The 14,600-nt window shown below is 38.6% G+C and overlaps 1 protein-coding gene across 2 annotated transcripts in view; it reads left to right on the forward strand.

The window, feature by feature from the left end:
- vps50 (VPS50 EARP/GARPII complex subunit) overlaps window positions 1–12,295 on the forward strand; it is a 103,860-nt gene extending 91,565 nt beyond the window's left edge. For both annotated transcript variants that reach the window (XM_017424682.3, XM_017424689.3), the window contains 4 exons: window positions 675–833; window positions 6,003–6,124; window positions 9,855–10,044; window positions 10,139–12,295. In XM_017424682.3, the coding sequence (XP_017280171.1) occupies window positions 675–833; window positions 6,003–6,124; window positions 9,855–10,044; window positions 10,139–10,258 (591 nt within the window). In that variant the 3' untranslated portion in view covers window positions 10,259–12,295. The remainder of the gene's footprint in view (window positions 1–674; window positions 834–6,002; window positions 6,125–9,854; window positions 10,045–10,138) is intronic.
- The last annotated feature ends 2,305 nt before the right edge of the window (window positions 12,296–14,600 follow it).

Genomic DNA, 14,600 nt, shown 5'->3' on the forward strand with positions numbered 1-14,600 from the left:
ACCAAATGATCAAAATAAGTTTAATCCTGTCAACATGGCCAGCCACAGTGGTACTTATTAAAGTCCTTTGTCTTTGTAATGCTATCTTAAATAAAAGTTCTACTCAGAGGAAAAGAGAAACTTGATAATTTTGCAAATTTATCATCTGAATGCTTCTGAGGCTTTGAGTATTTATTATTTTAAATAATCAAAGTTATAATTATCTAGTTATAGTTTATATCAGGTCTTACAAATGTATTCATTAATTAGACATTATGCTCATTTATTTTTGCCTTCTTTGGTCTTTTAGGTTTGTGAATTTTTTATTAAAGCATTTTATCATCTTGTGATTTCTTTCTAATTGTGAAGCATTATGTAATTTGTATTGCAAAGAGGCTATATGAATAAATGTGTTATTTAAGCAGATACATTTATAATTTGTTGCTTCTTCAGTGATCAGAATAAAATTTTTCATACTTAAATTTATCCGTTTTCACAGAAACGAGACACTAAATGTCACAAAAACATAAATATTTTTCATTCATACAAACATCAAATGAATGTCCTCTTCTATGAAAATGCTAGTGAATTCTTTTCATTGTTTAATCCGTCGTTGACTTCTTGTATCGCGTTTAGGAACACATTCAACGTAACAAAATCTGTAAAAGTCACTTTTGTTTCCCTCGCGCTCGCAGACGGTGTCTACAGCCAGTGAGCTGCGGAAACCGATATACTGGATTGTTGCAGCCAAGGCCATCGACTACGAGCAGATGCTGCTCCTGATGGCCGGAGTGAAATGGGACATCAAGGAGATCATGTCGCAGCACAACATATATGTGGACATCCTGTTGAAGGTAACTTGGCTCATGAGGGAGTCCGTGGATGTCTTTTGTTGTGTGTTGGTCTGTGAGGCAACTCAAGAGGAATCTAATCCTTTATTTTTATCAGCAGTTACCTAAACATCCAGCAGACAAATTTCTATTTCATGTCACCACTTTCACCTTTATTGGCTACCGAGAATAGCTGCTTGCTGCTGAAAATGAAGCTGATGAGGAAAAAAATTAAAACCATAAGCTGTGGGATGCAAACTAAAGCTTTTAGTTGACTTTTATCTGTAAATTTTTGACAGAGATTTATTTTTCCCACCTGCCATCATTCAAACTGGAGCTCCTGAGTCAAGTTTTGCATTAGTTGTACTGGAAGTCCCCAGTCAAGCTGCTGAAGTTGACATTAATCACAGCATTAAAGTTTTTCCATTTTTGCTGCATTGCTAATAATAATTTTGGTAATAAATTGTCTTTTTTTTTGGTAAAACTACTAAGCCAGTGTTTCCTTTTAAAGGGGAAAACGTCAGGTAAGGTAGTTTCGTAACAGGAAAAATTGAGTTTTTCTGAACTCTGACATCATATAAGTTATTTCTGTGGATTTAACCTTTTAAATAAAATATATCCCCTGGCGTTTTTGAAGCACCTCAGTGTTTATGTTCAAATTTGTAGTCAAGTCACCAAACCAGTTATCTGTGCAAATGTTGGATTAAAACATGAGAGCACATCATACACAACTACACATTGCTTCTTTTTCTTCCTAGTATCTTAGTCGCATTAAAAGTGTGAGACGTTTTTGTTGCACATGAACAGATCTTAGGCCTCTATCTCATTGGATGTCTGTGACGAGGTTTTCTAAACATCTCAAGGATGTTTGCACTGGTTTGAAATGTACTTGCGTGAGTGTTGGGCCTCGCTCTCATGTCGCTGCAGTTTTGAACATGTTTAAGAAATTCTTGCTGCAACTTTTCTTTCAATATAATAACAGAGTCGTTGTAGGTGTCTGGAACACGTCTTAAACTCTTCTTAATTTACCTTATGAGGCAATAATTTGTGATCAAATTGAGACTTAAATAAGATACTTCGTGGCTAAATTGTGGCAAAAGAAATTCACGTCATTTGCAGGAATGCCACGTTTTATTTCCAATAACATCCATATGCAAACGTGTTGAAAGTACCAATTCAAACAAAAAAAAATATTTTTTTGTCCCCAACTAGTCGTCAGCATTCACAGCCCAGTAAGAAACAAGCTTTAGACTAAAAGATAAACCAATAGTTCCAAAGTTCAAGCCAAGTTGAGAGTATTGTTGCACTGCATGGTGAAAGAAAAAGGAAATAAAACTGAAATTGTTTCTTTTAGTTACGTTGTTCCAAAGTTGAGACTCCTCTGATTCACTGATAACGTAAAGATACTGAGAGCGGCATCATAACAGTTTTCAAACTTTAATGTGAATGAGCATTTTGTTAAATTTCTCATTTGTATTACTCTCAACTTCTCTTTTAAATCCGGGCCGGGGACAGTGTTGCAAGGAATTTCAGTCGCGTTTAAGGGAGATCTCCTCATTAAAGCCGTTGCATCACTTATGCAACAAAAACTCTTTACTTTGCGCAATGAATAGAAATGATGGCTCCGGGACTTTCAACTGTGAGAAAGTTTCCAATTTTCTGCCGCTTTTATTTCTTTACTCAAACTCTGAGTCATTCATCATCCAAGACACTCACATATGAAACACACCAAACTGCTGGATTAAATTTGCTTTTATATTACAGGCATTCAAATTTATTGTCTAAAGTGTAAAAATGTGTTATTGCTCTTGAGTTTGAATTCGTTTAGAGACTTTTGATATCAGTTGTTTGGGACTGGATGAATAATTTATGAGCGGTGGTTTACAGTGAAGTCTCCGTTTTGTCCAAGACACTTGATCTTAGCAGCCATACAGGTATTTTTGGACGTTTTTCACTAAATGTGTGTCTTTATGCACGCTGGCTGCCTAATCCATCATGAATTTTTCATGAAGGGCAAAGGACACATGAGCCTCATATCAGCTCTCCTTTTATATTCAATAATGAGTCCAAAATCTGAATTAATTATTAATAATTAAAAAAATATATATTTAAAAGCTTGTGCTCCATATTTTTTGTTTTAAACAAACTAAATAACATTAAAATGGGGAGCTAATTAAAGCAGAAATGTAAAAAATAAAAGGTGAGGCACAGCTTTGCACCTAATTCATGTGCATGGATACTTTTATACTTTTCTTCACCAAAGTGATCATGTGATAACTGTTAGAACAATATTTAATTAATGCATTCATGCCAGAGTTTTAAATAAAAACCATCTCGTGATTCAAAGGGACAAAGTTATTTTCGTTTTGGTTAAACCTCGTAAATGACATTATGCTCAGTCTCAGGTGATATTAGCAGATTTTACGAGATGTTTCAGTGATGGAACGATGTGTTGTTAATGACTCTCAGCAGTTACGACCACATCAGACTTTAGCTCAATATCTAGATTTAACTAAGTTGTAGCTGTGGCAGCCATCTTGGACCAAGGTGACTCCAAACATTTATCAATCCTAAATGTGCATCCAGTGATTGCTTTTTGAAAGTTTTATTAAAATCCTACTGGTGGCTCATGAGAGATTTACTATCAGACAGACAGAATAGATTCCTATAGTTAATGGCAAAATTCTTTTAGCCCTTGAAGTATAAGTTAGACATGACTCCCAGCTACTGTCATGTGAAATTTTAGCTCAATAGCTGTAAAATTGGCTGAGTTGGAGCCATTTTGCATCGGCTTAGCTGTGGTGGCCATCTTGAATGTGGTTGTAGATGTGCATCCAGTTTCTTTCATTAATATTTCCAGTCTTATTCAAATTTTCAGACTGGTTAATGCGATGTTTTGTTTAAATTATACGCATTATTATAACGCATGGGCAAAATTATTATCTGCCTTTACCTTTGGGGGCAGGTGATTTAGGTTTACATTTATTTATAAAACGTAGACAGTTGTAAGATGGGCCTCATTTTTTAGGTGCAATCTACCTCACCATGATTGTCCCTGTAACTGTTCATTCCTGCTGACAAATAAAGGCTTTTTGGCCTGACCTTTTACATAATATAGTGCTTAAAGTGGCCACAATTTCTGCTAAAGTTGTGATTTTTTCCTAGCATTTAATCAGCTATCACCCTCACCCAACGTCAAAAAAAAAAAAAGGACATTAGTAACTGATCATAAAACTCTGACAGATTAAATATGAAAGCTGTTGTTTTTTTCCAGGAATGCAAACTTACATATTAGTGTTCCCGGATGACTCATCGATCTTTCTGTGGCGCTGGCTGTTCTGCAGTTTAGCTTAACTAATTTAGTTCACGAGGCAAACTGCCTGAGAGGAAAAGCCGTCTCCACGGCTCGGCTTTAAATGCCGAACTGTGTCAAACGAGTCCGGCTGATGGGCCGACATGAAGTACATTACAAGTTACATGTATTTCCCTCCCCATCAGGTACTAATACCAACTTGTCGTACGCTCCTAATGTATACGGGGCGGTTATAGTTCACTGAGCGCGCTACGTTTTGTCGCACTGCACACACACACACACGTACAGATATATTTTATTCATGAACTCAGGTTGATCGCTGTTATTTGCATATAAAGTGACAAAGAAATACAGAAGGCTCAGAATGACTGCAGTGACAAAATGCTTGAGTCAGAAATTATAATGAGTCTGTATGCGAATGAATGACATCTCGTTCCTGGGTGAAAAATTATTGGGAATGCTAGTTTTAAAACGTCTGTCTCTTTTTTTTTTATTCGAATTGGACTTGAGTTCAAGTTATCAGACACATTTGCAAACACACGTTAGAAAAGTCACTTTACTCAGACGCCGATCTGTGTGTAGTCTTTATGTGCTGTGGTTTGGAGCTGATAAACACAACCAGCGTGTCATCAACTGGACCATTTCATCCATAATTGAACATTTGAGAGTGCAGCCAGTGGAAGTGGAACTCCTTTCATTGGGAGGTTTTTTTTTTATGACTGCAAACAAGTGGCGTCAAAACACAGCACACAGAAACGTACCTGCAGGTCTCCTGCGGGTCTCCTGCGACCACAACAACTCGGCGCATGTTTGTATCCTGCGGTCTGCGTCTTCCTCTGGGATGTTTTCTCCTCATGCTTTGTGCCAAAACGTAACAGCATTTGGAGGCAGTAAGTGATGTCCTCTATTTGCTGCCTTCATGCTGAGGAAATCCGATTAGTTACAAAAGATACAGATTCGCTCACAATTAGAGCAGTTGCTGTGAATTAAAAACCCTGTTTAGTTCCAATGAATTAGTACAGTGATATGTATCTGTTGCTCCATAAAATGTATTTATAAATATTATTTTGGTGTATATTTGTATATTTTTATTGCTCACTTCCATGTAAGGTAGGGAGTCATCTTGGAAAACACAAAAATGGCTACAATTCAGTCATTTTTATAGATATTGAGCCAGAATTTGGGGTGGTAGTTACTGAAAGTCATCTTCATCACATCATTTGAGTGCTAACAGATAATGTGAGAATTTTGTTTAAAACTTTGCAAAGTAAGGCTTTAGGTGATATGCATTAATAAAAAGAATTTTTATCCATCTTAGAGAGAGAGAATATATCCCTAAATTTCTTTCTTTTTTTTGTTTTATTGTGTTTTTAGCATTTTTTATTTTACCTTTCCTCTTTTTATATTGAACTGATTTCTCTTGTTCTCAAAGCAGTTATTAGGTGGCTTGCCCAGTTCGCAACTTTGTATTTTTGAAACAAATTTCCAATTCAAGGCATTGTGCAGCTGAGAGCGAGCGGAGGAAACCCACGCCTGCTGCTGTTCATAAAGACTTCTATTTTGTTTGCCTTCTCGTGGGAAAATCCGGGATATTGAAGTCCTGCTTCGATAGTTTTGCTTCGTAGACTTGAGGTCACAGTTGTGGAGAAAATACTTTATGCAAGTCCGTAAGCGTTTTTTACATATGCCACAATTTAATTAGTGCTGTATTTTGTTTTACATGTCCCGTGTGTCTACTGCTCAATATTAACAGATAATTTAGGAGCATAGATCTCAGACAGTTTCTTCTAAAACAAACAAACAAACAAAATAAAATCACCTCTTTATTGATTTCTATCATTGTGTTCACCTTTTCTGTTTCCTCCACCCGTTTCCTTTAGGAGTTTGAGCAATTCAACAAGCGGCTGAGTGATGTTTCCAGACATGTGCGCATTCCTCTGCCCGTGTCCAACGTCCTCTGGGAGCACTGCATCCGCTTGGCCAACAGGACTCTTGTTGAGGGGTAAGAAAGTCACAGCACAGGTCTTCAGGCTGACTTGTGCAGTCTGGGGTTGTTCCGATGCAGCTGCTTGACTCTTTTTGTCGCACATCGTATGTAACTGCAAAATGTTTTATTTTCTGTATGAAAATGCAGTATTTGAAGTGCGCAGCCGTGTCCAGGAAGGCTAAAATAAAAACCGAGGTTAACGGTGGTAACACTGCTCAGGTGCAGACTCCTCCTCTATTCAGTTCCCCGTAGAAAGCTTTCTCTTGGTATTACCTGTGTACTATGGTGACCTGCTACATATTTATGAGTTAATAACAGCTGGAAAATAAAAGTCACAAAGCCTCTAAATCAGCAGTTTTAGAACATGCCAGCGAACCAGTAACTCCAGGTGATAACAGCCTGATTGGAGCCTCTTTAAGGTGGTATCCCACTGGGCTGTGACTCGTTGGCCAATAATGTTCATGAGGGAGTCTCCTGAATGTCTCCTGACTTTTGCTTGGTTCTCAGCTTTCTTGGGTGAGTTGCAGAGATGCACAGCCCTGTGGTTTGAGTTTTTAAACGTGTTCGAAAAAATGTGTGCACCCACTTTTTTTCTCAAAATAGTCTCAAAGCCATCGTAGGCGTCTCCAACTCATCTCAGAAGCACCAGAGCTGAACTTTGACTCTGAGCCAAATGTCCAGGTTTATGAACCACACTGGTGATAACTTGTAACTATTGTAAAACTGTATAAAATTGGCCTATAATCATTTCAGCTCTGTACTCCAGCAGATTAAATCATAATTTTGGGGGCAGCTGCCAAGGTGGGAACAAAGCAGAGGCAATAAAATATTGTGAAATAAATGTCCGCTCAAAAAGCTCAATGGTTATCTGATTGCTAACGCTACAGCTGAAAGTTTGTGTATTTTCTTGTAATTTTCCCACAATTCTGAAGGAATTTCTTCACCATCTAGTCTTCCAATAGTCGCGGCTCAGTGAGATACCACCTTTGTATTCACCTGATCGTGTTAGGGAAGAATTTAACACACCACAGTTGGGTTTTGTTTGGTTCCCCTCAAACACTTCTCAAATCACCACCTGCCTTGAAAACTGTCTGAAAAATAACAAATATAGCTGCATTTACTCCAGTGTTAAATGCTTAAAAATACCATCCTAAAACCAGTTTAAACTGCAGTTATAGATGAAAAATATTTGTTAGCAGTGGGATTTTGCCTAATGTATTTGTTTAGAATACCTCTGCACCAGTTCAAGTACATATTTTTCTTGCTGCGCTGCCAGGAGGAGCAAAACCTCAAGAACACAAAGTTAACTTGATGTATTTTTAGGATACATGAATTTTTCAAAACAAATGAGCTTCCAAGCAAATTAGAAGTCATCTGTCTTGTCTGACGTTTGACTACAGGGTGGGCCATTTATATGGATACACCTTAATAAAATGGGAATGGTTGGTGATATTAACTTCCTGTTTGTGGCATGAGTTATTTACAAGTGTTGCTATCAGTGTGTGAAGAGTGGGAGAAGAGGGTTGCATTGACAATCCAACACAATGGGCAGCACTTTGAACACATTTTATAAGTGGTGAGAAACTTGTAAATAACTCGTGAAAGAATAAAGTTACGGTAAAACCAAGCATACCATTGTTTTTCTTGTGAAATTCCCAATCAGTTTGATGTGTCACATGAGCCTTTTCCCATTCAAAAAACAAAAGTTGGCCAACTTCTAAATGGCCGCCACCCTTCTTGAAAAGTTTCCCCCCTCCTATATACTAATATGCCACAAAGAGGAAGTTAATATCACCAACCATTCCCATTTTATTAAGGTGTATCCATATAATTGGCCCACCCTGTACATCATATACAGAATATTTTAGTTTTACTTTTTGATTTGACATCAGAAAATAATGATGTTAAGTTTGTGTTGAGTACAGATACCAGAGCCCGAGGTATTACTTTAAACAAGGTTAAAAGTGTAACCGGGGTTAAAGTCACACAATAATACTGTTTGTCCCTCGAATCAAATGAAATGTAAAATCGTGTTTTATTTTGAATGTCTGTCTTTTTACTCAAGGTGTTGCACAAAGTAGGTTGTTTTAGGCGGTAGGTGTGTTGAGTCCTTCTGATGAGTCCGACCAGCTGGATGGTGACAGAGTGAGGAGTTAACCACTGAGGTTTCACATATTTTAATGAGAAGCAGGAAGAAAAGAGCGTTGTCACTGGAAACAGGTTACCTCGAGTGCGTTGGTGGGACTGGAGCAACAAAAGATGTTTCATGTGCTTTTGTGCTGCCCAAGTGCTTTAAAAAGGAGGGCAAGCGTTGGATATTAAGCGTAGGTGGAAGGCTTGCTTTCCTCCACTGAGAAAGGATAACATGTTTTCCTCCTTGGAAATTTGCTAAACACTTTCCTTTTTTATTGCGTAAGAGAACTTTTGAACTCACTCCAAAGAGCAAATGTGCCATTACGACTGCGTTGCTCGATCAGTTTTAGGCAGCTACTGCAGACTTCTACAGCCCGCCCGAGCCTCCCGGTACACTCCAGCATAAACAGACGAACACACGCATCCCTCCCTAACCCTCTGCTAAGCCAAGATAGAGCGGTCATGCTTGTATGTCTGTGCTCCGACTCCCTCAGTCTCTTATTTAATTTCTCTGTCCAGCGCTCGTCCCCCCCCACAGAAATGGCTCTGTTAGCATTTTGAGCTGAAGCTCAAACACTCAGCACCAAACCACGGTGCTCCTGACTTACAAAAAAAAAAAAAAAGGGAGGGTGTGGGGGCGTGGATGACAAGAAGAGGTGATGAAAGAGACTTAGGGCGAGGCATAAAATTGAAACTGAAAGGAGAAAAAGTGAGACTCGGATCAGACGTGTCTGGTAGCGGTGTTAATGTACAGACTCTGACCTGCCAGTGGACAAAAATCCCCTGCCATAAAACACAAACTGAAGTCAGCACACCGAAATACATCCGTCCTCTGTCTCATTTGACTCTCACACTGTGATCCTGTTAGAAGAAACCAAATTCTAAGATATAGGCTGGTTTTACGATAAGGTTAAAATTCACAGAGGTGCATTCAGACTCTTTAATAATAATAATAATAATTTCTGTAACAGCCATCATGACTTGACATCAATCTAGTGAGCTTCAGTAGCAGACATTGCCTCGGTTGTCATGGTTACCATCAATCCATCCTCTCCTCAAGGTCACCAAGTTCTTCCTAGTTAAATAAAAGATCAATTCACTGGTATTACTGGTTTCAAAACTCTTCTGCTAATGGTTTGGCAGAACTTTTATTCTTTTGTAATTTGTACAATTTTGATTTAAACATCAAAATGTTTGCATTTGACAATGAGACACATTTAGATCCACTTGGGTTGAATTAGGACAAGAAAATAAATGGCGTTGCAGCTCGACTTTACCCTAAAATTTCAAATGTATGTTTCTGATATTTCATGTGTGAATTCCCTTGTTTTCTAAAAGAGGTAAAAGTGCCCTGTGTTGATGTGTGGTGTGAAATTGCATCAGGACAGATTTGTAGACTTGACAGCTTCCCGTTCTGCCATTATGTAGCGTGCAGCGCAGGCTTGTCATGATGAAAATACTGCTTTAAGTATTCATGCAGTGAATATGTGTGCACCGAAACCCCCTCAGGCAGACATGTATGACCAATCGCCGCTCTGATGAAAACATCTGAATATTTATGCATATTTAGGGCAGCGCTGATCTCATTTTGCTTCGCTGTCCTGCGCTGCAGCTACTCCAACGTGAAGAAATGTAGCAACGAGGGCCGGGCCTTGATGCAGCTGGACTTTCAGCAGTTCCTGATGAAGCTGGAGAAGCTGACGGACCTGCGACCGATCCCCGACAAGGAGTTTGTCGAGACCTACATCAAGGCTTACTACCTGACGGAGAATGACATGGAGCAGTTTATCAAGAATCACAGGGTGAGGCAGTGAAACGATGAACTGTATTTTTCTTAGCTGCAGCTTGTTTTGGAGATATAAGACTTTCTTGCTGACTGTGTGTGTGTTTCTGCAGGAGTACTCCATGAAGCAGCTGGCCAACCTGGTAAACGTTTGTCTGGGCTCGCATATAAACAAGAAGGCTCGTCAGAAACTTCTAGCAGCCATCGACGACATCGACAGACCCAAGAGATAGACCGTGGCACATCAACCAACCTACAAAGATAGACGCCTTGAGAGAAAACCCTTAGGCTGCAGCTCACCATCGAATGTCCTCATCTTAAAGTGTAAAAGATTCGTCCAACAAGCTGTACAGTATATACAGTGGTAGAGCCACAATGGAAAAAGATACATATTTAAAGCTGACTTGTTAGCCAGTTGTGGGTAATGTGTTAATCTTGTCCTTACAAGGTCAAAAACTGCTGTTTGCTGAATGTGGCAACTCAATAACCTTTTTGCTCCACACTGAAGGATGCTGTAGGCTTTTTGTTTTATGCACAGAAGAATCCTAACTCTATCTACTCCGTCTTTTACTCTATTTACTAGAAAAACGGCTAAATGTGGTCAATGTCTGACGCACCGCCTACTTTTACACTCCTGAAACGCGACTAGATTAATTAATGAGTCTCCTAACGATTCGTGGAAAACCTTTTCTGTAAGAAGACGTTGTTCCGCTCCGACTGAACGTGCTCACGGATGGAGAAACCACGGATCAGCGTTATCGGTTACCTTAATGATTCATTAATCCAGCCCATAATGTGCGCCTGCTGTGTATTATTTGGCTTCAGGGTGTTTGTGGTGCCTGACTGGAATCTCTGCTTCTTTGTTTTGTCCACAAATAAGATTAATCTAATATAAAGCTGATGATTCTGAAAGTAATATAAATTGCCGTAGTTGTTGTTTGATTATATTTGCACCAGCTGTATTTGTTTGTCTGCCATCTGTCATATCTGAGGAGGGAAACGTTTTATTTTATTTTTTATTTTCCTTTTTTTGATCCAGGAGGGAGTTTTGTCAAAAAGCTTATCTTTCAATCTCTGACCTCTGAACTGAGCTGAAACATTTGGTTTATTTTAATTTGTTTCGTAGGTTTAGGAAGTTATTTTCTAACTACAACAAAGGTACAACTCAACCACAGAATAGAGTGAATATTTCTTTTTATTTTTGTAAATTATGGCAAATTTATTTCTCAAATCACACCCACTTCTAAAGCTCAGGGCTCAACTTTATAATTTTCCTATAAATTAGTAATGTTTTTATTTTTATTTTATTTTATTTTAGTTTTATTTTATTTTGACTTGTACAAAAATATTTAGTTAGGAAGAGAGAAAACAGGTAACTAAGCTTTTAGCTTAGCGATATTGATTCAAACCTTTACAGGCTTATTTATTACATTTAAACAACTAGTTCATGTATTGCAAAAATATTTTTCATGTTAAAAAATATCCAACGGTGTTTGGTTATTCTCAGTAAAATGGTTAAGATTTGGATAATATTTCTTTTCCAATATCCTAAACCCTCTCAGTAGTTTTAATTCATCCTGACTTAATCTGTAAAACTGCTATCATAAGCAAGTTTTTTCTTTTAATCCCTTAATGTTTAAAACTATCTTCTTTTTTTTTAATGCTTCTATCAAATGTCCAACATGTCCTGAACTGATCAGAGCTCTTCAGAGAAACAACTTGCTGTATTTGTCTCTTTAGGCAAAACAATCCAACAAGTAGTTCCCATGAACCATTTTACTTCCTTGGTAATTTGCAAAAATGGTAAACAGCAGACATAAGAAGTTGTGTAAAAGTGGCTAAAACCTAAATAAGTACCCTATAGGTCTTACATTGATGATTTCTTAATCACCTAATTTTAATTCCTGCCTGAAAAAGACTCAACAAAATAAATGTAAACTAACTTTCCTCCATGGTTTCCCTCCTAAACCATTATTTTTTTTCAAACTAAAAGAAGTGTGCAGCTATTTCACGAGGCATACTGTAAATATGAATGTTTTGAACAGAGGCTGTATTTATTTATTTCTTGCCTTGTCTCATTTTTTGTTTGTTTTTTGAGTTTTGTACTGGTAGGTGTCATTTATCACCATCTCCTGTAACTGGTCACCTGAGTCGAATGTGTACGTTTAAAAATGATCACGTTGAACGTCGCGTGCACTATAGAACCTGTAACGAGTGTTGGATTTGAACCAGACTGATAAAACAAATAAACACACCGACTGTAAAATTGAGTATTTTTGTCACATTTTTCCCTGCACCGAATGAACCTGACCACCACTTTTCATGTCTTTGCTTTCGAAAACCAAACGGCGCTTTTCATCAGCATGTACGAGCGTCACCTTTGAGCGGTGCTGCCGTCCATCCTAATGCTTTACTCAGCCAGAGGCCGGGCTAATTAAAGTGGTTTCCTGTGTGGCTGCAAGCCTTTGGCCTTCTAATTTCAGAGAAAACGTGGATGAGGTCACCCACATTGATCTATGAGGCGCTCATTATAAATCCGATCCGGGTGTTTCGTATCGTAATGTTGTTCTAGCAGTTTGGTTTTCCTGGAGGTAACTATATTCACCTGTTGAACAGGTAAATTCTTTCATGCCTCTCTGTGCAGGAAAAGGCCGTCTGCTTTCACTCTCTCAGATGACATTGCCTGGTTTGTTGATGTCATTTGAATCAACACCCCATTACACAAATGCAAAGTCTGTTTCTTTTTTTTTTTTTCCCCTTCACTTTCCCTAAACCGTACTCATCAGGGAGGGGAAAAACAGGCATATTAAAATTCCTGCTGCTGTCAGCGACATGCCGGTTCTCCCCCAAATGTCCAACAAGAACGTGATGCATCAATCCTTGTTGCTTTTGTTGGCTATACGGCGAAAGGATGCCGCAAGGGAGCAAAGGGCCACAACATGCGGTTCGTTTCAGCAGTATTGGACCTGAGCAGTCCTCATCCTCCCACCTGCTGATTGATGACCCTCCTGACGCCACACGGTTCCCACCGTCCCTGGGTGGAAGCTCGCCGCGGCCCACTTACCCTTTCGGATAAAACATCACGCTTTCTGTGCTCCTGCGTGTCTAACCCCATCCTCCCTCCCCCCGCCAAATTCCACATGTCCAGCCTGCAGGAAAAAAAAAACCCACTCCTATCTCTGACCCACACGGCCTCTGCTGCTTCCCCGTCCACACAGGCTTCATTCATGTTTGTTCACACGCGTCTAATTGGGAACAATTGCTGGCAGAGCCTGTTAGGTTTGTTTACCGAGAGGGGAGATGCTGATGGTTGTGCATGAGAGAAAATAGATGCAAATAGACTAATAGTTGTAGAAGTAAAAGGTCTTTTTTTCTCCATTAGCTGCATCTGTAAAATATATATATATATATATATATATATATATATATATATATATATATGTAAAAGAACAGGTAAGACATGGTCATTTGGGGAACTAGTATCTTTTTTAAATCCTGCAAAAGTCCTTTTATTTTTCGATTTTGGGGGGTCATCTTGCATGCGCTACTATTTTTTTTAGATTATCCACGGATAATTATTGAATATAAGGACTGTGAAAGTCACGTCAAAGCCATCAGATTGCACCTTTTGAGTGGATCGTGGAGTACGAGGTGCATTTACAATTTTGCAGCTTTTACAGGAACCCTGCAGTGTTTGTTTCCAGAGTTTGCTGACATTTATTTAAATTTATTCGTCCCTCCGCCAGCGAAAGTTTTCCATGACATCAGCTGTGGCTCAGGCTGGCTTTTTATATTCGTTTGCCGACATCTCACACTGAATTTTTTGGCAAAGACACGTCAAAGGTGCTATTTGTGCAGGTTTCATCGGTAGAAGAAGATGCCATTACTGCAGAGTCCACAAAATCGTCTTGAAAACTCAATTTGGGAGTAAAACGAGAGAAATTTTGAAAATTGTCTTTTTCTACCTCAAAAAAAAACAGACATCCTTTATAAAAAGGTTTTCTTACAACAACAAGCGTCAAAGCATTTTTACTAGAATTTTGTGACAGAGCAACACAAAATAGCACATAATTGTAAAGTGGAAGAAAAATGATACATGATTTTCACTTTTTTTTTTTTTTACAAATAAAAATCTGAAAAGTGTGGCATGCGTCTATATTCAGCCCCCCAAATTCTGACACATGCAACTAAATAGGAAAACTCAGTCTGACTGTGTGATTTATTCTCACTATTCCAGCTGTTCTGTGAAGACCTGAGAGGTTTGTTTCAGAACATTAGTGATCAAACAGCATCATGAAACGCAAGGAACAAACCAGACAGGTGTTATCCCAAGCTTTGAACATCTCACGGAGCTCCTTAATGCAAGTGTCAAAAAGAAAGAGGTTGTTGTAAGAAAGCCATAAGAAGCCCCCATTTGCGGTTTGACTCTACAAATTTAAATTAACACTGCTCATCGCCTTCAACTCACCGTCCCCATCATGAAACACAGTGGTGGCAGCATCATGCTGTGGCGATAGATTCTTTTATACTCACATAGCAGTCGTGCTCATTGTTCTGGCTGCAGTTTTATGAATT

The sequence above is a fragment of the Kryptolebias marmoratus genome, linkage group LG5, assembly GCF_001649575.2.
Source record: "Kryptolebias marmoratus isolate JLee-2015 linkage group LG5, ASM164957v2, whole genome shotgun sequence".
Lineage (NCBI taxonomy): Eukaryota > Metazoa > Chordata > Actinopteri > Cyprinodontiformes > Rivulidae > Kryptolebias > Kryptolebias marmoratus.